Below are 25,572 nucleotides of genomic sequence, written 5' to 3'. Positions count from 1 at the left end.
AGTAAATAACAAAGAGCCAATCCTTTCACCTGATTTGAAGGAGCAAGTAATTGATCAGATGTGTTGTTTCATTCCAGCAATGTTGCCGATGATTGTGGCCATCTTCTCCATGTCCCTGTGCCCCTCCAGCTCTGCTGTCTGCCCGCCTTCCTGCACCGTGTGTACAGAAAATGTAACCCAGTGTCGGGGTCTGGCCTCCATTCCAGGTTTGTTACTGTCTCCACACACTCAGCCCCCAGCCCCAGCTCTGGATGCTTAGCCAGGAAAGCTGCATAACAACGTCCCAACGTATCAGAGCAATGTCCGCCATATTGGGTACGCCAAACAGTCAGCAGCTGTTAGAGTCCTATGCAACTGAATTCTCACACATGCCCAGTATCACTCTTTTCCCACTGAGGACGCCCCCTACCCCCCCAGATCGGTCAATCCTGCCTGGACAGCATGAGGCCCCTAGTAACAGACACACAGCCCCCACCCCAACTTCCCAATTGTCAATCACACATTGCTCCAATTTCCTCACATTCACATCCTGACTCCCACCAGGCCTGACTGAGACTGGGGGCAGATGGTGGTGCTGTAGTAATGTCCCGAGCCTGGTAACTAGATAACAATTATTCTAGCCATTCTCAGGCTACTGCTGTGAAGTCACAGATTCAAAACACATTGCAACATCTGGTGGAATTTATATTGAATTAATTCCATTAATAAGGCTTACATTAGTAAAGCTGACTATGAAATAATTATTGATCATCGCAATGACTCACCCGGGTTCTTAATGCCCTTTCACTGCCAACTGTACCTGGCCTGACCAATACGTGACTCCAGACCCACAGCAATGTGGCTAACTCTTATCTACCCTCTGAAGTAACTGAGCAAATCATTCAATTCACTTCAAGGCAATAAAGGGGAACCATTGTTGGCTGTGCCACAGATGCCCACATCCCTTGAAAGAGTACATTTTTAAGAAACCATCATCGGTAACGTGATGGTAACATGGCTGCCATCGAGTTGTGTCCGGAATGCGCTGCCTGAACGGACGGTGGGAACAAATTCAACAATAACTTTCCAAAGGGAATGGTGGAAATACTGGTAAAGTGAGAAAAGGTGCCGGGCTAGGGGAATGGAAATGATCAGATAGATCTTTCAAAGAGCTAGTACAGGTATAACAGGCTGATTGGCCTCCTTTGGGGCACTATGGTTACAAAGAAATAGGACTGGGTCCATGAAGGGAATGAGCCATGGGGTTTGGGTCACACTGCATCCGTGTTTCTGAGCTCTCTTGACCTGTAATATGGGTTATGTTATTACAGCTGTCCCCCAGACCACAAAAGGCTTGCTCCTTACTGATGGCATCATTCCTTCCATTGAGAAGTGGACCTTGGCTAACCTGACTTCCCTGTCCTTGTTGGAGCTGAGTAACAACGGGATCAGGGACATTGAGGAGGATTCTTTTCATGGCCTTCACAGTCTCACCGATCTGCTGCTCAATCAGAATCAGATAACCAGTGAGGCAATTAGAGAATCGACGTTTAAAGGGCTCTCGAACCTGGAAAGACTTCACCTGCACAGCAACGGCATAGACCAAATCAACGGGGCCTGGTTCAGCAACATGGGGGAGCTTGGCATTCTAGACATGGGGAGCAACCACATCACGAAACTAGAGGCAGACACTTTCACACGATCAAACCTACAGAATCTGCAAGTCCTGGATCTGTCCAACAACATGATCGAGTACATAGCCAGGCATGCCCTCCATGGATTCCCAGCTCTGAGCTGGCTGGACTTGTCACGTAACAGGCTGTCGGGACTGGACAACTCTTTCTCACACTTATCGAAGCTTTTGGTACTAAATCTGAGCCTCAATCAGTGGAACTGCACCTGCCCACTGCAGGAGCTCGCTGCGTTCCTGAGGAATTTCACTAAAAATCCCGATCGCACCTTAACTGACAGCAGGGGTCTGGTGTGTGAGATAGCAGAGAGTGCGGAAATTCAGACAGTTCTGCAGTTAACAGACACCAACTGTGCTTCTCAGTACCGAAACGCTACGGTTATGGTGATGAAAGGGAGTGGCAGGAACTATGTGCGAGACGTTGTTTTAGCAGGGACACTGTGTTTCGCAGGTAATGTACACCCTGCTCGGCCTGTCACCCTGATCACTGAATTGGGCATCCTACCTTTAACCACAACAAGTCAGACAGCAGGTATGTGACGGGATCAGTTCTTCTTGAGTGACTGATTTTGGTCAGCAAAATCAAGATAAACAAATTGGGACAAAGTTAAAAGACCAGCAAATAGAGAGTCCTGGGCAAAGTGCATAAAGGAAAAGCTATCTTAAACGTTTATAAATCACTGGTTAGACTACAGCAAAGAATTGCATTCAGTCCTGGGCCCTGCTCTTTCGGAAGGATGTCAGGATCTTGGAGAGATTGTGGAGGAGATTTACTGGAATGGGATCAGGGATCAGGGATCTCGGTGAATGTGGAGAGACTGGAGAAGCTGGGATTGTTCTCCTTAGAGCAGAGAAGGTTCTGGGAGGTTTAACCGAGGTGTTCAAAACCATGGAGAGAGTTTGATGGAGTAAATCAGGAGAGAGTGTTTCCAGGGGCAGGAGGGTGAGGGAGCAGAGGGAGGGGGATGGAAGGGAATCAGGGAGAAGCCCCGGGGGGTGAGGGGAGGGGGATTGTTTTACACAGTGAGGTGTTGGGGTCTGGAAGGTGCTGCCTGAAAGGGCAGTGGGAGCAGATTCAATCAGAACTTTCACATGAGAATTAGACTATAAGACATAGGAGCAGGAATTAGACAATTCAGCCCGAGTTTGCTCTGCCATTCAATCACAGCTGATAAGTTTCTCAACCCCATTTTCCCACTTTCTCCCTGTAACCCTGGATCCCCTTAATACTCAAGTACCTATCTATCTCTGTCTTAAATATACTCAGTGACCTGGCCCCCACAGCCTTCTGTGGCAGTGAATTCCATCGATTCCCCACTCTCTGGCTGAAGAAATTTCTCCATGTGGGCGGCACGGTGGCACAGTGGTTAGCACTGCTGCCTCACAGCGCCTGAGACCCGGGTTCAATTCCCGACTCAGGCGACTGACTGTGTGGAGTTTGCATGTTCTCCCCGTGTCTGCGTGGGTTTCCTTCGGGTGTTCCGGTTTCCTCCCACAGTCCAAAGATGTGCAGGTCAGGGTGGATTGGCCATGCTAAATTGCCCATAGTGAGTGGTAAATGTAGGGATATGGGTGGGTTGCGCTTCGGCGGGTCGGTGTGGACTTGTTGGGCCGAAGGGCCTGTTTCCACACTGAGTAATCTAATCTAATCTAATTATCTCCATTCTAAAAGGTCTTCTCTTTACTCAGAAATACTGAGGGAAGGTTTACAGAGCTGTGGGGAAATAGAAGATGATGGAAGACTAATTGTTTTGATTTTTCACTGAGACGACACTGGCACAGTGGGTCTTGTTCAATGCTGTACTTGATAAAAGTGATAATTGAAGGGATTGGGGGTGCTATCTATCCAGCATCACCCTGGACTAACCGACAATTACAGCAGCTCAATATTTGGGATGTTGATTTCCACATTGGCCCCATTTCACCTGCGACTGTCCCTCCTTCTGAAGGGTCAGGATCACTAACCCGAATGTGCTTCCAAACTGCAGTTACCAGCCCCCATTCCCCCCCCCAGTATAACTGAATATTCAAAACCCAGCTCCCCATCAACTCATATACACCAGCTCCAACTCGATCGCTGCCTCCTGTGGGCTCCCCCCAACTAAAACCCTTCCATCAGGCGGGCTGGGGTCATTTCACTGCCCGGTGAATCCTGAGGTACAGGCTGATGCTGTGGAGACATGTCAGCTGATGGTAAAACCTGAATTCAGTAAAAGTCTGGAATTGAAACCCAGCCTGTTGTGACAATGAAACATTGGCAATTCTAGTGGGTCACTAATTGTCTTCAGGGAAGGAAAGCTGCCATTTGTTCCTGCTCTGGTTGATATGTGACTCCAGACCCAAGCAATGGGACTGACTCCTAACTGCCCCCTGAAGTGAAGGGACTAATTTCTACAACCATCTTCTCCAGGGCAACTAGGAATCGGCAACAACCAGCCAGTGACGCCGCCCCCCCCCCGGCAACAACCAGCCAGTGACGCCCAGCCCCTGGCAACAACCAGCCAGTGACGCCCCCCCCCCGGCAACAACCAGCCAGTGACGCCCCCCTCCCCCCAGCAATAACCAGCCAGTGACGCCGCCCCCCCCGGCAACAACCAGCCAGTGATGCTCCCCCCACCCCCCAGCAATAACCAGCCAGTGACGCTCCCCCCTCCCCCAGTGAATAAAAAACGTCCACCTCAGCAGCAGAAATAGGCCCCCTCGTTATCACCTGGAGGCTGATGCCAACATTGGGAGAGCTGTCTCACAGACTGATCATACAACAGCCTGACACAGTCAGGATCATGGTATCGTACCTTACACACAATGTCCCACACACCATCATCCCAGGAAAAGAATGGATTTATTAGAAACATTCAGCATGGCTTTGTGTGAGGGAGTTGAAAAGTGTGGTGCTGGAAAAACACAGCGGGCCAGGCAGCATCCGAGGAGCAGGAGAATCGATGTTTTGTGCATAAGCCCTTCTTCAGGAAGCCTGAAGGATGATTCCTGAAGAAGACTTATGTCCGAAATGTCGATTTTCCTGCTCCTCGGATGCTGCCTGGCCTGCTGAGTTTTTCCAGCAACATATTTTCAGCTCTGGTCTCCAGCATCTGCAGTCCTCACTTTCCCCTTTGTGTGAGGGAGGTCTTCTCTCACAAACCCGATTGAGTTTTTTTTGAGGAAGTGACAGAGATGATTGATGAGGGTAGAACAATGGGTAAAAACCAAAAGAACTGCAGATGCTGTAAATCAGAACCAGAAACAGAAATTACTGAAAAAGCTCAGCAGGTCTGGCAGCATCAGTGAAGAGAAATCAGAGTTCTTCTTTTCAGAGATAGGGGTAGAGCAGGGACAGGAATAGTTTTACAGGTTCCGGGTTTTAGATGTTTCAGTAAGAACAGAGAAAATAGTAAAAGAGGGGGAGGGCGTAGCATTGTTAGTCAAGGACAATATTACGGTGGCAGAAAGGATGTCTGGGGACTCATCTACTGAGGCAGTATGGGCTGAGGTTAGAAATAGGAAAGGAGAGGTCACCCTGTTGGGAGTTTTCTATCAGCCTCTGAATAGTTCCAGAGATGGAGAAGAAAGAATAGTGAAGATGATTCTTGATAGGAGCGAGAGTAACAGGGTAGTTGTTATGGGGGACTTCAACTTTCCAAATATTGACTGGTAATACTATAGTTCAAGTACTTCAGATGAGTTGCTTTTTTGTCCAGTGTGTGCAGGAGGGTTTCCTGACACAGTATGTAGACAGGCCAACAAGGGGTGAGGCCACATTGGATTTGGTACTGGGTAATGAACCCGGTCAGGTGTTAGATTTGGAGGTAGGTGAGCACTTTGGTGATAGTGACCACAATTCGGTTACGTTTACTTTAGTGATGGGAAAGGGATAGGTATATACCGCAGGGCAAGAATTATAGCTGGGGGAAATGGAATGAGCTGCCAGAGGAAGTGGTTTAGGCTGGTACAATTGCAACATTTAAAACACAGTTGGATGGGTATATGAATAGGAAGGGTTTAGAGGGATATGGGCCGGGTGCTGGCAGGTGGGACTAGATTGGGTTGGGATATCTGGTCGGCATGGACAGGTTGGACTGAAGAGTTTGTTTCCGTGCTGTACACCTCTGTGACTCTATTTATGATGAGATTAGGAAAGATTTAAGATGCATAGGATGGGGAAGGAAACTGCAGGGGATGGACACAATTCAAATGTGGAGCTTATCCAAGGGACAGCTACTGTGTGTCCTGGATAAGTATGTACCCATCAGGCAGGGAGGGAGTGGTCGAGCGAGGGATGTCGTGGTTTACTAAAGAAGTTGAATCTCATGTCAAGAGGAAGAAGGAGGCTTATGTTAGGATGAGACGTGAAGGCTCAGTTAGGGCACTTGAGAGTTAAGGTTAACCAGGAAAGACAAGAAGAGAGAGCTAAGAAGAGCCAGGAGGGGACATGAGAAGTCTTTGGCAGGTAGGATCAAGGAAAACCCTGAGGGTTTCTATAGCTACGTCAGGAATAAAAAAATGACTAGAGTAAGATTAGGGCCTGTCAAGGATAGTAGTGGAAAGTTGTGCATGGAGTCTGAGGAGATAGGGGAAGCGCAAAAATGAATATTTTTAGCAGCATTCAATATCGTTGGGTAGAATACTGAGATACAGGCGACTAGACTAGAAGGGAGTGAGTTCACGAGGAGGAGGTGTTAGCAATTCTCGAAAGTGTGAAAATAGATAGGTCCCCTGGGCCGGATGGGATTTATCCTGGGATTCTCTGGGAAGCCAGGGAGGAGACTGCAGAGCCTTTGACTTTGATCTTTGTGTCATCTTTGTCTACAGGAATAGTGCCAGAAGACTGGAGGATAGTAAATGTTGTCCCTTTGTTCAAGAAGGGGAGTAGAGATAACCTTGGTAACTATAGACCAGTGAGACTTACTTCGGTTGTGGGTAAAGTGTTGGAGATGATTATAATCATCTAAAAAGGATTAGGTTGATTAGGGATTTTGTGAAGGGTAGGTTGAGCCTCAGAAACCTTATATTGTTCTTTGGGAAGGTGACCAAACAGGTGGATGAGGGTAAAGCCGTTAATGTGGTGTATATGGATTTCAGTAAGGGGTTTGATAAGATTCCCCACATTAGGCTATTCCACAAAACACGGAGACAAGGGATTGAGGGTGATTTAGTGGTTTGGATCAGAAATTAGCTAGCTGAAAGAAGACAGAGGGTGGTGGTTGATGGGAAATATTCATCCTGGATTTCAGTTACTAGTGGTGTACCGCAAGAATCTGTTTTGGGGCCACTGCTGTTTATCATTTTTATAAATGACCTGGAGGAGGGGTAGATTAGTAAACAGATAACAGGATAGATTAGTAAATTTGCAGATGATACTGAGGTCGGTGGAGTGAGGACAGTGCAGAAGGATGTTGTAGGTTACAAAGGGACTTAGATAAGCTGCAGAGCTGGGCTGGGAGGTGGCAAATGGAGTTTAATGCGGAAAAATGTGAGGTGATTCATTTTGGAAGGAGTAACAGGAATAAAGAGCACTGGGTAATCATAAGATTCTTGATAATGTAGATAGAACATAGAACATAGAAAAGTACAGCACACAACAGGCCCTTTGGCCCATGATGTTGTGCCGAGATTTAATCCTAATGTAAAATATAGTAACTTATCCTACACACCCCTCAATTCACTGCTATCCATGTGCATGTCCAGCAGTCGCTTAAATGTCCCTAATGACTCTGCTTCCACCACCATCACTGGCAACACATTCCATGCACTGACAACTCTCTGCATAAAGAACCTACCTCTGATGTCTCCTCTATACCTTCCTCCTAATATCTTAAAACTATGACCCCTCGTACCAGTCAATCCTGCCCTGGGGAAAAGTCTCTGGCTGTTGACTCTATCTATTCCTCTCATTATTTTGTACACCTCGATCAGGTCTCCTCTCTTCCATACCGCTGAAGCCAAACGCCAGCTCGCGGACGCCTCCTCTTATCGCCCCCTTGACCACGACCCCACCTCCCACCACCAAACCATCATCTCCCAGACCATCCAGGACCTCATCACCTCAGGGGATCTCCCATCCACCGCCTCCAACCTCATAGTCCCACAACCCCGCACCGCCCGTTTCTACCTCCTGCCCAAAATCCACAAACCTGACTGCCCCGGCCGACCCATTGTCTCAGCCTGCTCCTGCCCCACCGAACTCATCTCCCAATACCTCGACACGGTCCTGTCCCCTTTAGTCCAAGAACTCCCCACCTACGTTCGGGACACCACCCACGCCCTCCACCTCCTCCAGGATTTTCGCTTCCCCGGTCCCCAACGCCTTATTTTCACTATGGACATCCAGTCCCTGTACACCTCCATCCCCCATCACGAAGGACTCAAAGCCCTCCGCTTCTTCCTTTCCCGCCGCACCAACCAGTACCCTTCCACTGACACCCTCCTTCGACTGACTGAACTGGTCCTCACCCTGAATAACTTCTCTTTTCAATCCTCCCACTTCCTCCAAACTAAAGGAGTTGCCATGGGCACCCGCATGGGCCCCAGCTATGCCTGCCTCTTCGTAGGATATGTGGAACAGTCCATCTTCCGCAACTACACTGGCACCATCCCCCACCTTTTCCTCCGCTACATCGATGACTGTATCGGCGCTGCCTCGTGCTCCCACGAGGAGGTTGAACAGTTCATCAACTTTACTAACACCTTCCATCCCGACCTGAAATTCACCTGGACTGTCTCAGACTCCTCCCTCCCCTTCCTAGACCTTTCCATTTCCATCTCGGGCGACCGACTCAACACAGACATCTATTATAAACCGACTGACTCCCACAGCTACCTGGACTACACCTCCTCCCACCCTGCCCCCTGTAAAAACGCCATCCCATATTCCCAATTCCTTCGTCTCCGCCGCATCTGCTCCCAGGAGGACCAGTTCCAACACCGCACAGCCCAGATGGCCTCTTTCTTCAAGGACCGCAGATTCCCCCCAGACGTGATCGACGATGCCCTCCACCGCATCTCCTCCACTTCCCGCTCCTCCGCCCTTGAGCCCTGCTCCTCCAACCGCCACCAAGACAGAACCCCACTGGTTCTCACCTACCACCCCACCAACCTCCGCATACAACGTATCATCCGCCGCCATTTCCGCCACCTCCAAACGGACCCCACCACCAAGGATATATTTCCCTCCCCTCCCCTATCAGCGTTCCGCAAGGACCACTCCCTTCGTGACTCCCTCGTCAGGTCCACACCCCCCACCAACCCAACCTCCACCCCCGGCACCTTCCCCTGCAACCGCAGGAAATGTAAAACTTGCGCCCACACCTCCACACTCACTTCCCTCCAAGGCCCCAAGGGATCCTTCCATATCCGCCACAAGTTCACCTGTACCTCCACACACATCATCTATTGCATCCGCTGCACCCGATGTGGCCTCCTCTATATTGGTGAGACAGGCCGCTTACTTGCGGAACGCTTCAGAGAACACCTCAGGGCCGCCCGGACCAACCAACCCAACCACCCCGTGGCTCAACACTTTAACTCTCCCTCCCACTCCACCGAGGACATGCAGGTCCTTGGACTCCTCCACCGGCAAAACATAACAACACGACGGCTGGAGGAGGAGCGCCTCATCTTCCGCCTGGGAACCCTCCAACCACAAGGTATGAATTCAGATTTCTCCAGCTTCCTCATTTCCCCTCCCCCCACCTTGTCTCAGTCGGTTCCCTCAACTCAGCACCGCCCTCCTAACCTGCAATCCTCTTCCTGACCTCTCCGCCCCCACCCCACTCCGGCCTATCACCCTCACCTTGACCTCCTTCCATCTATCCCACCTCCATCGCCCCTCCCCCTAGTCCCTCCTCCCTACCCTTTATCTTAGCCTGCTTGGCTACTCTCTCTTATTCCTGATGAAGGGCTTATGCTTGAAACGTCGAATTCTCTATTCCTGAGATGCTGCCTAACCTGCTGTGCTTTGACCAGCAACACATTTGCAGCAATTTTACTCTCCTCTCTTCCTCCTTCTCTCCAGAGATAAAGGTCCGAGCTTATTCAATCTCTCTTCATAAGACAAGCCCTCCAGTCCGGGCAGCATTCTGATAAACCTTCTTTGCACCCTCTCCAAAGCCTCTGTATCTTTCCTATAGTAGGGCAACCAGAACTGGACACAATATTCCAAGTGTGGTCTCACTAGGGACTTGTAGAGCTGTAACATAACCTTACGGCTCTTAAACTCGATCCCCCTGTTAATGAAAGCCAAAACACCAAACTTTGAGGGAGCTATGAGCTTGAACACCAAGATCCCTCTGTTCCTCCACACTGCCAAGAATCCTGTCTTTAATCCTATATTCAGCATTCGAGTTTGACCTTTCAAAAGGCATCACTTCGCATTTATCCAGGTTGAACAGAGAGATCTCGGTGTCGGTGTACATAGATCCCTGAAAGTTGCCACCCAGGTTGATAGGGTTTGTTAAGAAGGCATACAGTGTGTTTGCTTTTATTAGTAGAGGGATCGCGTTTTGGAACCACGAGGTCGTGCTGCAACTGTACAAAACTCTGGTGCGGCCGCACTTGGAGTATTGTGTACAGTTCTGGTCACCGCATTATAGGAAAGATGTGGAAGCTTTGGAAAGGGTTCAGAGGAGATTTACCAGGATGTTGCCTGGTCTGGAGGGAAGGTCTCACGAGTAAAGGCTGAGGGACTTGTAGCTGTATTCGTTAGAGAGGAGGTGGTTGAGAGGTGACTTAGTTGAGACATATAAGGTGATCAGAGGGTTAGATAGGGTGGGCAGGGAGACCCTTTTTCCTCGGATGGTGATGGCGGGTATGAGAGGACATAGCTTTAAACTGAAGGGTGACAGATATAGGACAGATGTCAGAGGTAGTTTCTTCACTCAGAGAGTAGTAGGAGCGTGGAACAGCCTGCCTGCAACAGTAGTAGACTCGCCAACTTTAAGGGCATTTAAATAGTCATTGGATAAACATCTGGATGAAAATGGAATAGTGTAGGTTGGATGGGCTTCAGATTGTTTCACAGGTTAGTGCAACACGGAGGCTGAAGGGCCTGGACTGAGCTGTAATATTCTATGTTGACCTCATCCAGACTAATCTACCGACTGCAGATGCAACTGTCTGTGACAATATCGATAAGAGTGACCACCCCCATGCGGCCCCCTCTCCACCCCCACGCGACCCCCACTCCACCCCCACACGGACCCCACTCCGCCCCCACACGGCCTCCACTCCACCCCCACGCGGCCCCCACTCCACTCACACGCGACCCCCACTCCGCCCCCACGCGGCCCCCACTCCGCCCCCCACACAGTCCCCCACTCCGCCCCCCACACAGTCCCCCACTCCGCCCCCACACAGCCCCCTCTCCACCCCCACACAGCCCCCTCTCCACCCCCACACAGCCCCCTCTCCACCCCCCCACAGCCCCCTCTACACCCCCACACAGCCCCCACTCCACCCCCACACAGCCCCCACTCCACCCCCACACAGCCCCCTCTTCACCCCCAATGCTTGCTGAGCTACACTGGCTCACAGTTCACCCAAGATTTTCTGTTTAAAATGCTCACGCTCAAGTTCACATCCCTCCATGTCTTTAACGCTCCCATCTTTGGAACCTCCTCAATCTTCCAGAGATCTGCTTCATTCACCTTTTTGGAACTGTTACCGATATCTGTAATATCTGACACTGAGGCTCTAAACTTCAGGAATTTCCTCCGCCTCCCCACCATTCTCCATAACGTGCGTCTTTATCATGAGTGAGCTCCTTCTCAATAAATTGACCAGACCCGATCTGCTGCCACTCTGTCCTATTGCTTTGGATATTGCATTCTCTACAAGTTCCCTCTAATTTGATACTGTGATCAATTGCAGGAGCTGTGTGCCTCACAGTCACAGTCGCAACCCTCCTGTACAACAAACGAATGAAATCAAGACAGACCAACGGCCAAGCAGCTGGGATAGAAGCTGGTCGTGAAAGAGATGGTGCTTTTCAGAGGGTTCCTCGCTTTCGCATTCGTGAGAGAGAGGGCGAGGCCAAACCAACAGCACGCTCTATCAATCATCCCAAACTCTTTCAACAGGGGATGGCTAATCCCGATTCCAGGAAAGCAAGCAGCCAGGAGAGGGCTCACCAACAATGTCCGGATTTCTTACACCGAGGCAGGAGGCTGTCCTCAGGGGAGGAATGTTTTGTGTGCCAGCGCTGCAGGCTGGTACACACGTTCACAACAATACCCTCTCATCGTGACATCCAGAGATCAGCAGGTAAACCCTCTGATGGGACACAGAGGGAGAACAAAGATACAAATTACCAGCGTGAGAAATAACAAGTACTCTCCACCGAAGGGAAAGATTCAGTCAGGGTGGCTCACGGTAAAATGCAAAGAGGATTTTCACATAACCCTGTTATTTTTTTTATTTTCTTAAACAAATTACAAAACAGTTTACAAAAAACATTTACAGCTGTACACAAGAGACAGCAATTTTACAAGGGAGAGGAGCAGCAAAGCCAGGCCCCAAACCCTACCATTCAAACATTTTACAGGGAGATGAGGACAAACCTCAAATCCCAGTTCCACATAAGACAGTGACAATGACATTTGTACATTAAACAATACGGTTACATACAGAAGTGCAGACAATACAGACCCAGCAAGCTCCCACCTTCCGACCACACTAAGGCAGCCCGCTCCTACCCACCTTCCGGTTCTCGGTCCAACCCATGGCCCTTCCAGTTCTAGTCCGCCGTGACACACCTTTCGACCACCTCTAGGACAGCCCGCCCGGGGTGACAGCGGTCAGGACGGCCTACCCACCTTCCAGCTTCACTAACCACCCTCAGCACCTTTTGACCACCTCTAGGGCAGCCCGTCCCCTTATAACCCAGTTATAAACATTCAGGAAATCAGCACTGATTCGCTCATTCATGTTCTTTGCTCACAAGAACACTTAGCCCCTTGGACCTGTACCCCACTGCCATTTAATTAGATCATTAATTGGAACCTGGTTTTGAAAAAGACCATGGTTTTTAGAGCATGCCAATGAAATGCCTTTTTTAAAGTGGGGGGAGGGGGGGGTCACAGCTGCTGACTGTTTGTGCCGAGGTGCCCTCGGGGAGAGAGCTTGCAGTGTCCACCGATAGCCTCAGTACCTTCAGCAGGAGGTGGGCTCCACAATGTGGCCTTCTTTCTCTCCCTGTCCCACTCCATTTTGATCCAGCTCTCTCTCTCTTCCCCCGCCCCTGTGATAGGTTGCATTTCCCTTAACAGGCTTTGAACAGAAATTACTCAGTTGGAAAACATCGGTGATTTACTGGTGGAGGTTAACAAGTGAAAAGATTCTAGATTAGTGGTGCTGGAAGAGCACAGCGGTTCAGGCAGCATCCGAGGAGCAGGAAAATCGATGTTTCGGGCAAAAGCCCTTCATCAGGAATAAAGGCAGAGCCTGTATTCCTGATGAAGGTCTTCTGCCCGAAACGTCGATTTTCCTGCTCCTCAGATGCTGCCTGAACCGCTGTGCTCTTCCAGCACCACTAATCTAGAATCTGGTTTCCAGCATCTGCAGTCATTGTTTTTACCTAAGTGAAAAAATACCACAGAGTGAACATAGAAAATAGAACATTACAGCTCAGTACAGGCCTTTCAGCCCTCAATGTTGTGCTGACCTGTGAAACCAATCTGAAGCCCATCTAATCTACACTCTTCCATTCTCGCCTGTATGCCTATTCAATGCCCTTTAAGGTTGGTGGGTCTATTTCTGTTGCAGACAGGCCATTCCACGCCCCTACTACTCTCTGAGTAAAGAAACTACCTCTGACATCTGTCCAGTATGCATCACAAAGTTTTGGTAATGATTTGGTAATGGGAAAAATATTTAGTTGCATGTCAGAATACTCGGGCATATAAAAGAAATTAACAAATGAAAAGAAAAGGGAGAGAGATAAAAAACAGATAACAGTCCAATTAATTTAATGTCTGTTGTTGGGAAAATGTTAGAGTCTGTTATAAAGGATGGAACAACAGAGCATTTAGAAATATGTAATAAAACCAAACAGATTCAGCATGGCTTCATAATGGTGCCTGAGAATTGACGAGGATTTTTTGATGAAGTAACAGTTTGATCGATAATGGGGAAGCAGTGGATATTTGGATTTCCAAAAGGCTTTCAACAAGGCATTCAACACATTTCATAAGAGCCCATGGTGTTGGAGGTCAGGTAATAATAAGGATAGAAGATTGCCAACAATGCCGCCTGAGCTGCTGTGCCCTTCCAGCACCACTCATCCAAAACATGGAAGATGGAGTTGAGATGCGGGAGGGGTGCACATTTTCAGAATGGCAAACCCTAACCATAGGGATCAGTGCTGAGGTCACAGTTCAGTCCAACACACGTTAATGTGCTGTGAACGTTCTGTCTGGGACCAGGTTTGCCAGGTGGTGAGGATGACACAGCAAGGGATAGAGACAGGTGTCTGTGAGCGAATGAAAAATTGACAGGAGGAATATTGTGTGGGAAAATGTGAAGTTACGCACTTTTCAGGAAGAAAATAGCAGCTGAATATTATTTAAATAGAGGGAGATGCAGAAAGCGACAGAACAGAGCGATTTGAGAGTCCTGGCCCATGAATCACAAAGAGAGAGCATCCAGGTTCACTGGGTAACGGGGACACCAATGGAATATTGGCCTTTATTTCAAAGGGAGCGGAGTATAGAAGCCAGGAGGTTTTGTTAAACCACCTGTACCTCATACCACCTGTACCTCACTGCCACCTGTACCTCACTGCCACCTGTACCTCACTGCTACCTGTACCTCACTGACATTGGAGGAAGTCCACAGGAGGTCACATCGAAGGACACTATTATGAAGGGAGGGAGGTTGATTTGGTTGGGTTTGTGTCCTTGGAGTTTTGAAGAATGTGAGGAGCCCTGACTGAAATGTACAGCATTCCTGGGGGGAGGGGGGGCACTCTGATACTTCAACTGATTCCAAGATGGCGGCCGCATTGGCAGAGTAAGCTCAGTAGTAGTGACACCTTCAACACTGATGGGTCTGACACTGGTGACAGTGAGGTACAGGTGATAGTGAGATACAGGTGACAGTGAGATACAGGTGACAGTGAGGTGTAGGTGACAGTGAGATACAGGGGGCAGTGAGATACAGGGGGCAGTGAGGTACAGGTGACAGTGAGGTACAGGTGACAGTGAGATACAGGTGACAGTGAGGTACAGGTGACAGTGAGATACAGGTGGCAGTGAGATACAGGTGGCAGTGAGGTACAGGTGGCAGTGAGGTACAGGGGGCAGTGAGATGCAGGTGACAGTGAGATACAGGTGACAGTGAGATACAGGGGGCAGTGAGATGCAGGTGGCAGTGAGCTACAGGTGGCAGTGAGATACAGGTGACAGTGAGGTACAGGTGACAGTGAGATACAGGTGACAGTGAGGTACAGGGGGCAGTGAGATACAGGTGACAGTGAGATACAGGTGGCAGTGAGCTACAGGTGGCATTGAGATGCAGGGGGCAGTGAGGAGCAGGTGGCAGTGAGGTACAGGTGACAGTGAGATACAGGTGACAGTGAGGTACAGGTGACAGTGAGATACAGGGGGCAGTGAGATGCAGGTGGCAGTGAGCTACAGGTGGCAGTGAGATACAGGTGACAGTGAGGTACAGGTGACAGTGAGATACAGGTGACAGTGAGGTACAGGGGGCAGTGAGATACAGGTGACAGTGAGATACAGGTGGCAGTGAGCTACAGGTGGCATTGAGATGCAGGGGCAGTGAGGAGCAGGTGGCAGTGAGGTACAGGTGACAGTGAGATACAGGTGACAGTGAGGTACAGGTGACAGTGAGATACAGGTGACAGTGAGATACAGGTGGCAGTGAGATACAGGTGGCAGTGAGGTACAGGTGACAGTGAGATACAGGGGACAGTGAGATACAGGGGGCAGTGAGGTACAGGTGGCAGTGAGGTACAGGTGACAGTGAGATACAGGGGACAGTGAGATACAGGTGACAGTGAGATACAGGGGACAGTGAGGTACAGGTGGCAGTGAGGTACAGGTGACAGTGAGATACAGGGGACAGTGAGATACAGGTGACAGTGAGATACAGGTGGCAGTGAGGTACAGGTGACAGTGAGATACAGGTGACAGTGAGATACAGGTGGCAGTGAGATACAGGTGACAGTGAGGTACAGGTGGCAGTGAGATACAGGGGACAGTGAGATACAGGGGGCAGTGAGGTACAGGTGGCAGTGAGGTACAGGTGACAGTGAGATACAGGTGGCAGTGAGATACAGGGGACAGTGAGATACAGGGGACAGTGAGGTACAGGTGACAGTGAGATACAGGTGACAGTGAGGTACAGGTGGCAGTGAGATACAGGGGACAGTGAGATACAGGGGGCAGTGAGATACAGGGGACAGTGAGATACAGGTGACAGTGAGATACAGGTGACAGTGAGGTACAGGTGGCAGTGAGATACAGGGGACAGTGAGATACAGGGGACAGTGAGGTACAGGGGGCAGTGAGGTACAGGTGGCAGTGAGGTACAGGTGACAGTGAGGTACAGGTGACAGTGAGATACAGGTGGCAGTGAGATACAGGGGACAGTGAGGTACAGGTGGCAGTGAGATACAGGTGGCAGTGAGATACAGGGGACAGTGAGGTACAGGTGACAGTGAGATACAGGTGACAGTGAGATACAGGTGACAGTGAGATACAGGTGACAGTGAGATACAGGTGGCAGTGAGATACAGGTGACAGTGAGGTACAGGTGGCAGTGAGATACAGGGGACAGTGAGATACAGGGGGCAGTGAGGTACAGGTGGCAGTGAGGTACAGGTGACAGTGAGATACAGGTGGCAGTGAGATACAGGGGACAGTGAGGTACAGGTGACAGTGAGATACTGGTGACAGTGAGGTACAGGTGGCAGTGAGATACAGGGGACAGTGAGATACAGGGGGCAGTGAGATACAGGGGACAGTGAGGTACAGGTGACAGTGAGATACAGGTGACAGTGAGGTACAGGTGGCAGTGAGATACAGGGGACAGTGAGATACAGGTGGCAGTGAGGTACAGGTGGCAGTGAGGTACAGGTGACAGTGAGATACAGGTGGCAGTGAGATACAGGGGACAGTGAGGTACAGGTGACAGTGAGATACAGGTGACAGTGAGGTACAGGTGACAGTGAGATACAGGTGACAGTGAGGTACAGGTGGCAGTGAGATACAGGTGGCAGTGAGATGCAGGGGGCAGTGAGGTACGGGTGGCAGTGAGGAGCAGGTGGCAGTGAGGTGCAGAATCTGAGGTCGTGGCACGATGTTGGTGAGCCTGGTTCAAAGCGCTTGGCGTCAGCAAGAGTGATCTAGACATTTTGTTTTCCTCTTGCTCTGTTTCTTTAATTTATGCTCTTGTCTTGAATTCTAACGACTTTATTCTAGATGTCACCAGAGAGCGGTGACTGTGTTCACTTTTCCCTGAACTGCTGTACTCAGGTGTACATGGCAATAAAATCTATTCGAATCCAAACAGGGCCAATGCTGAGAAGTGGTTTCTCCATGTGGGACAGCGGGCACCATCTCAGAGTTACAGGCTCTCCTGTTTCAGTCAGTCAGGTAGGGAAATGTTTTCTCTCAGATTGGTGGTGGGGGGTGGGGGCGGGAGGGGGTGGGGGGGGGGGTGGAGTGGTGGGTGGGGGGATGAATCTGTGAAGTCCATTACTGCAGAGGGATGTCAAGGCTGGCTCATTAAGAGTATTCACAACTAAGAGAGAGTAATTATTAATCACTCAGAGAATTGAGGGTTATGAGGAAAAGGCAGGAATGTGGGATTAAGAATGACCAGATGAGTCATGACCTTATTGAGCAGGACTGCTCCAGATTTCCGTGGCCCCTTTGTGGCGAGTGCTCCAAATTCCTCTCTATTTACACAACCAAATGTTTGAGGGTGATTTCGTGGTTTGGATCAGAAATTAGCTAGCTGAAAGAAGACAGAGGGTGGTGGCTGATGGGAAATGTTCATCCTGGAGCTCAGTTACTAGCGGGGTACCACAAGGATCTGTTTTGGGGTCACTGCTGTTTGTCATTTTTATAAATGACCTGGACGTAGGTGTAGAAGAATGGGTTAGTAAATTTGCAGACTATACTACAGTCGGTGGAGTGTGGACAGTGTGGAAAGATGTTGCAGGTTACAGAGGGACATAGATAAGCTGCAGAGCTGGGCTGAGAGGTGGCAAATAGAGTTTAATGCAAAACATGTGATTCACTTTGGAAAGAGTAACAGGAATACAGAGTACTGGACTAATGGTAAGATTCTTGGTAGTGTAGATGAGCAGAGAGATCTCAGTGTCCATGTTCATAGATCCCTGAAAGTTGCCAGCCAGGTTGATAGGGTTGTTAAGAAGGTATACGGTGTGTTAGCTTTTATTGGTTAGAAGGATTGAGTTTCAGAGCCATGAGGTCATGCTGCAGCTGTACAGAACTCTGGTGCGGCCGCACTTGGAGTATTGAGTACAGTTCTGGTCATTGCATTATAGGAAGGATGTGGAAGCTTTGGAAAGGATTCAGAGGAGATCTAGATTAGGTTCCCTACAGTGTGGAAACAGACCCTTCAGCCCAACAAGTCCGCACCAACCCTCCAAAGAGTAACTCACCCAGACCCATTTCACTACATTTACCCCTAATACACCTAACACTATGGGACAATTTAGCATGGCCAATTCACCTAACCTACACATCTTTTGGAATGTGGGAGGAAACCGGAGCACCCGGAGGAAACCCACGCAGACACGGGGAGAATGTGCAAACTCCACACAGACAGTCAACTCGGATGTTGCCTGGTATGGAGGGACGGTGTTATGAGGAAAGGCTGAGGGACTTGGGGCTGTTTTCGTTTGAGTGAAGAAGGTTGAGAGGTGACTTAATTGAGACATGTAAGATAATCAGAGGCTTAGATAGGGTGGACAGCGATAGCCTTTTTCCTCAGATGGTGATGGCTAGCACGAGGGGATGTAGCTTTAAATTGAGGGGTGATAAATATAGGACAGATGTCAGAGGTAGTTTCTTTACTCAGAGTAGTAGTAGCCTGGAACACCCTGCCTGCAACAGTAATAGACTCACCAACTTTAAAGGCATTTAAATGGTCATTGGATAAACACCTGGATGAAAATGGAATAGTGTAGATTAGATGGGCTTCAGGTCGGTTCCACAGGTCGGTGCAACATCAAGGGCCAAATGGTTCATACTGCGCTGTAATGATCTATGTTCTAGGTTCTATGTAACTGAAGTCCCTTAATTCTATTTGCTAAAGCTATCTTATGTCCCCATTTTGCCCTCCTGATTTCCCTCTTAAGAGGACTACTACTGCCTTTATACTCTTCTAAGGATTCACTCGATCTATCCTGTCTATACCTGACGTATGCTTCCTTCTTTTTCTTAACCAAACCCTCAATTTCTTTAGTCATCCAGCATTCCCTATACCTACCAGCCTTCCCTTTCACCCTGACAAAAATATACTTTCTCTGGATTCTTGTTATCTAATATTTGAAGGCTTCCCATTTTCCAGCCATCCCTTTACCTATGAACATCTGTGAACTTGTTGGGCATTTCATGTTCCACCTTTGGTGATCACAGTGTCAGCTGTCTGGGCCCTGAGCACTGGCATTTCCTCACTAAATTTCTCAGCCTGATCATCCTCTTTTTAAAATAGTCACTAAAATTCAGCTCTCAAACTTAGGATTTCAGTCACCTGCCTGAATATCTCCGTAGAGAAAGTGAGGTCTGCAGATGCTGGAGATCAGAGCTGAAAATGTGTTGCTGGAAAAGTGCGCGCAGCAGGCCAGGCAGCATCCAAGGAACAGGAAATTCGACATTTCGGGCATGAAGGGCTTAAGCCCGAAATGTCGAATTTCCTGTTCCTTGGATGCTGCCTGGCCTGTTGCGCTTTGCCAGCAACACATTTTCAGTTCTGAATATCTCCGTAGACATCTTGGTGACAAATGCTGTCAGATGACAATAACATCTTGCTTTTATATCGCAAACTTCATTCAGTGGAACAGCTGAAAGAGTTTATTCACATTCAGGATTACACTCCTACTAAATGTCTTGGGATGTTTAGCTACATTAACCTTGTCACAGAAAGTCAAGCTGTTGCTGTGGGTCCCCAATGAGAGACGATTAAAAGGAAGCCAGAAATGGAATTGTAAGATTTGAGACAACTTCAGTAACGGATTCCATCTCTTGTTTGAACAGGTTTCACACAAGGTGTGCATTCAGAAAACAGTAACTACCCATGGAAAGCTGCCATAAGGGAATGCCATCTGGGAAAGGGACATTCTAAATCAGTTCCAGGAACGAGGAATCACCGACAAAGCAGGGCCATCACACACCTTCAGTCACAAAGCAGGCACTATGCGTGTTCAACTCTCAGCAACGTACAATTCCAGCACTCTGCTATCACAGGAACACAGCCATCACACCAGCTCAACCATAGCCCCTTCCCAACCAAGAGAATTCAGAATGCCCAGCTGTCCACTCGCCATGACAACTGTCATCAACTTCTCCACCACAGCAACAGGCTCCCAACACCAGCCAGCAGCAAGGTCGGCTCAAAGGCGAGAGGTGACCCTTTGATTGGAATTCCTGAACGGAATGTCACCGTCATGCTGCCTGGTGATCTCTTGGTCTTTGCAAACCATAAGAGAACCTTTGCCAATCAGGATCGATTTGGGAAGGAGGAGGGGAGCTCCGAAAAGTTAGATAGCAGGAACTATAGAGACAATCGCCTGATTGACCACGTTGAGATTTTTGGGACAGTGTGGAAAGGTGACAGAACTCGGAGACTGAAGTCTGTCACTTTTGATTTACCAGGTTTTGCTGATCGGAAATTAACACATCGTCCTGAAGCAGGGTTCAAAAGAGAAGGGGGTGGGTCAGGGGGTGCTGTAACCCTGAAACATTTGGTGAAAGGTGGAAAGTCCAAATTGAAGGAGAAGTCTTTGCTCAGGTCCTTTCCATCTCAGGTACAAAGCAGCGAGAGCAGGACAAAGCCGGGGATGACGCTGTTCCCTGTAGATAGCAAGGCCAGCAGAGCACTTTCACACAGGCCATCAGTGAATGTATGGATGGTAAAGTTCATCCTGCATCCTACGAAACTAGCAAAGGTCCATCCAGATGAAGCTGCCAGGGTGAAGGGACTATTAAGGCAGAAAAAGCAGAAGACCACAAAGAAAACAGAATGGAAGGAGATCTGCAAAAAGGGCAATTCCACCAGAAAAGCTCCAGTCTGTCAAAGCACAGGCACTAGTGTAGATTCACAGCAAGCCCAATTACCTAAGACACCAAAACAAAGCCCATTAATGCCATCTCAGCAGAAAGCATTCTGCCCAGCCAATCCCTCCACAGGACCTGGCAAGAAGGACAGAGACCAAGGAAGTCGTGAAAGTTTGATACCTGGTCTAGAAATAACCTCAAGAGTTTTGTTAGCAATACCCCCAGTCACAGACACCAAAAATCACAAACGTCCCCAGTCCACTAAAACCCGTGGAGCACAGCGACCTGGCCGGTCAGTGGGGACTGTTCAGACACCAAACAAACCACTCAAACAGGAAACAACTCTCCCAGCAAAGACGCACAAGGCCCCACAGTTGGTAACTTCCTCCTCAGAGAGACCTCCTTCTACAGTATTCCAGGTTTCCATAGAGGACAATGAGGACAGAGAGACATTGGGAAGGCTGACATCTCCCAATGCCCTCACATGCCCACTCCAGGGGCCCAGCGGAGACAGAAACCACAAGGATGTGGAGATACCTGGTGCTCCTCCTGAGGGCCAAGCTCTGGGTATGAAGCCATCGGAAGGTGAGGGGGCAAACACATTGGCACGATGCCAAGAAGCCACAGAAACCTTTGGATGGGAAAAGGACCATCAGCTGCCTCCCAGTGGACAGAGCAGGGACCAGGGTGTAACAGCCAAAGGGCAATGTCCACGCAGAAATCCATGGAGTACCGTTGAAATGGCTGAGGATAAGATGGGTGGTCAGGGGAAAGCTGGGGATGATAATTCTCCAAGCAAGTCCACATCATCAATATCAGCAGCAGCTTCTGGCTTGGGTCAGGAACAGGGCCCTGCAGCAGCTGGTGTCTTTTCAGAGGAGGCTGTGCCTCACGATAAAGGAGAGTCAACAGAGATTGGAGCAGCCAAGCCAGCAGCTGAGATAAACCAGCAGCTACATCCCACAGAGCAGCCGCCATCACTCACAACTTCCTCAACGGCAACTGGACTCAGGATCCATGACCATGTTCATGGTGGGAATGTCATGGCTGAGAGTCAGAACAGACATGGCACCAATACCTCACCCACTTCATGGGGAGCTCATGGCAGTGAGGAGCAAGACTCCAATGTCCTCATTTTCAGCTACAAGAACCTTGGTGAGGGGACGATGATCAGGGAGCAGGGACCCAGGGAATCCTCTCTGTTACCAACAGACAACCCAGCGCCATTGGATGGAGCAGGTAATGAGGCCCAGCAGAGGAGGAAGATCAGATTGGTCATTCCTGAGAGACCAAGCAGTGGCTCGAACAACACCATTAGCCGGAAGATTCGATAAGTGGCTGAATGAAGGTCAAAGGTGAAAGAAAGATTTGTATTTATAAAGTGCTTTTCATGGCCAAAGACATCTCAAAGCACTTTCCAGCCAATGAAGCATTTTTAAAGTCTCAGTATTATTAAAATCTTGGATATTAAATAAAACAGGAGGAACTGCAGATTGCCCAGAGGGAGGTTTCAGTGTCTCTTGAGGATATTTCACTGTTGAATTCAATCATTGTTGATATTGCAAATATCCAGCTCATAATTTGCTTTGTTTAGAATATAACTTCTGGTTTTAGGAATGAAAATTTTCTCTTGTCGAAAATGAGTATCTGGTTGGAAAGCTGGTAAAAGCAGCACTGGGGTGAATGCAATTCAAACAAGCTTAAAAAGGCATGGCCACAGGAGAGAAAAATGTGAGGGGACAAATGAGTTATTTACACAGTGAGTGCTCGGAGTGTGGAACACGCTGCCAGGGGGTGGTGGGAGAGGCACATATGAGCGGGACAATTATGGGACTTTGAGAATATGTAAGGAATGGAGAGATCTGGACCAAGGACAGGTGGAAGGGATTAGTTTAATTTGGATCACATTCAGCACAACCTTGTGGGCCGAAGGGCCTGTTCCTGTGCTCTATAAAAGCTTAAGTCTGATAAAATACAGTTTTCGTGAGTATTCTCACTTTAATTCTTTTTGACATACAATAAAGTTTTTTTGTTTAAAATGCATATATGTATAGCTATGTCAGTAGCTTGGATTTCTTATTTAAACATGAGCTGTCCCTAACATGATTCTAACACGAAAGAATCCAGGGAACAGGAGGACACGTATCCCCTTCAGCTAACTCCACCAGCCTCAGAAAGAAATAAATCACACCCAGTTACACATTGTGTATGTGATTGTCACACCCAGTTACACATTGTGTACGGGATTGTCACACGCAGTTACACATTGTGTACAGGATTGTCACACCCAGCTACACATTGTGTGTGTGATTGTCACACCCAGCTACACATTGTGTGTGTGATTGTCACACCCAGTTACACATTGTGTACAGGATTGTCACACCCAGCTACCCATTGTGTACGTGATTGTCACACCCAGTTACACATTGTGTAGGTGATTGTCACACCCAGTTACACATTGTATACGAGATTGTCACACCCAGTTACACATTGTGTATGTGATTGTCACACCCAGGGTTACACATTGTGTACAGGATTGTCACACCCAGCTACCCATTGTATGTGTGATTGTCACACCCAGCTACACATTGTGTGTGTGATTGTCACACCCGGCTACACATGTAACCACAGCACCACAACTCTTTCGAAAGGACCTTCCAAGCCCCTGTTCTCCACCATTAGAGGGTCAAGAGCAATTCATAGGGACCCACCACCCCCCTGCACGTTCCCCTCCAAGGCTTGGAAACGGATCACCGTTCCTGCAGTGTCACTGGGTCAAAATCCTGGAATTCCCTCTCCATCAGCATTATGGGTGACCCCACACCTTAAGGACTGCAGTGTTCAAGAAACTAACTCATCACCATCTTCCCAAGGGCAGTTGGGAACAGGCAATAAGTGTTAGCAAGGAAGTGACAGCCACGTCCCATGAATGAGTAAAAGAGGTGGAACTGACCTCATGATTGGATTGCTCACCTCAGGACACGCGTTCCAAGCCCTGATCAGCAGAGACGAGATGGGTTTGGGGATAGAGTACCCGATCGGAGGGCGGACATGGTGGTATGCCATATCAGCAGCAGCAGCAGCTGAACAAACAAACAACAACAAAGACAACGTCAAGGAAATCAAACCCTATCTTAGTGCTCTCAGATATGATCATTTGGTTAGGAAAAAAGAAAGACATTTATTACGGCTTTGTATTTCCCTTGTATTTACCACGACCTTGGGATAACGTCTCGAAGTGTAGTCACTGCTGTAATGAGGCAACCAATTTACAGAGTGCAATCCCACACTGTTATCTGCTCCTCTGTCTCCTTGCTGCCTGTCGTGAGTATACTTCAAACCTACAACAATGAGTGGCCAGGGTGTCAGGGAAATGTCACTGGACTGATAGCCCACACCTCCCAGGCTAATGGCAAATGGTGGGATTTGAATTCAATAAAACATCTGGAATGAAAAGAGAATCTAACAGCGACCTTGTAACCTCTGTCAACCATCATGAAAACCCACCTGGTTCACTAATGTCCTTCAGAGAGGGAAATCTGCCATCCTTACCCAGTCTGGCCTACATATGACTCCAGACCCACAGCAACATGGTTGATTCTTAACCTCCCTCTGAGTGACGCTGAAGATTCACAACTTTCCAAGTGATACAATTATTCCTGGGCTCAGTCCGAAATGACCACTCCCTTCTCCTGATGCAGTGACCTCATGTCCTCGATTTCCCAGTGAAGAGCAGCTCGCTCCCTCCATCGAGCTCCTCAAACTTGGGAGCTCTCCGTACATTTCAATGTGGTCAATTCTTGTTTTTCTAAACTCAAGGGAACATAGACCTCGTCTCCTCGATCGCTCCTCACAGGACACCCCGTCCAGCTGAGTATTTCTGACATTCTGCCCTGGGTGAGGAGATCAGACTGGACACTGTGCTCTCAGCAATCTCCTGTACAGTGGGAGTAAGGGAGCGTCACGGTGGTCCTGTGGGAATGTCCCTGTGTCATTCGAGTCACAATGTGGAAGCAGGCCATTTGGCCCATCACAGCCACACTGACCTTTCAAAGAGCATCCCATCCAAACCCACTCTCTACCCGATCCCATTAACCCCGATGTCCCATGGCTAACCCACCTAACCTGCAGAGAGTCATTAAGTCATAGAGTCACAGGGTCCTGCAGCACAGAGGTAGACCATTTGGCCTAAACTGGTCCATGCCAACAAAAGTGTCCATCCATGCTAACCCCATTTCCCTGCATTTGGTCCATATCCTTCTAATCCTTTCTGATTTATTGTAATGGACAACGCCATCATCTACTGCACAGAGGTAGGTACTGCAGATGCTGGAGATCAGAATAAAGATCAGAGTGTTGCTGAAGAAGCACAGCAGGTCAGGCAGCATCCAAGGAGCAGGAAAATCAACATTTCGGCAAAAGCCTGATGAAGGATCCATTCCTGATGAAGGGCTTTTGCCCAAAACGTCGATTTTTCCTGCTCCTCAGATCCTGCCTGACCCATCATCTACTGCATCCATTGCACCCAGTGTGGTCCCCTCTACATCGGAGAGAGAGGACTTGTGGATCATTTCAGAGAACATTCTGGGACACCCGTACCTACCAACTCCACCGCCCCATGGCTCAACACTACAACTCCCC

At 48.8% G+C, this 25,572-nt stretch overlaps 1 protein-coding gene across 1 annotated transcript in view; it reads right to left on the bottom strand.

Annotated features, from left to right (window-relative positions):
- The window catches only part of tnni3k (TNNI3 interacting kinase), a 143,467-nt gene that overhangs the window by 18,606 nt on the left and 99,289 nt on the right, over positions 1-25,572 (bottom strand). The window contains exon 21 of the mRNA XM_060830672.1: positions 23,905-24,014. Coding sequence (XP_060686655.1) covers positions 23,905-24,014 — 110 coding nt within the window. The remainder of the gene's footprint in view (positions 1-23,904; positions 24,015-25,572) is intronic.

This window comes from Hemiscyllium ocellatum, chromosome 9 (assembly GCF_020745735.1).
Source record: "Hemiscyllium ocellatum isolate sHemOce1 chromosome 9, sHemOce1.pat.X.cur, whole genome shotgun sequence".
Lineage (NCBI taxonomy): Eukaryota > Metazoa > Chordata > Chondrichthyes > Orectolobiformes > Hemiscylliidae > Hemiscyllium > Hemiscyllium ocellatum.
This window is presented reverse-complemented; position numbering and strand designations above follow the sequence as displayed.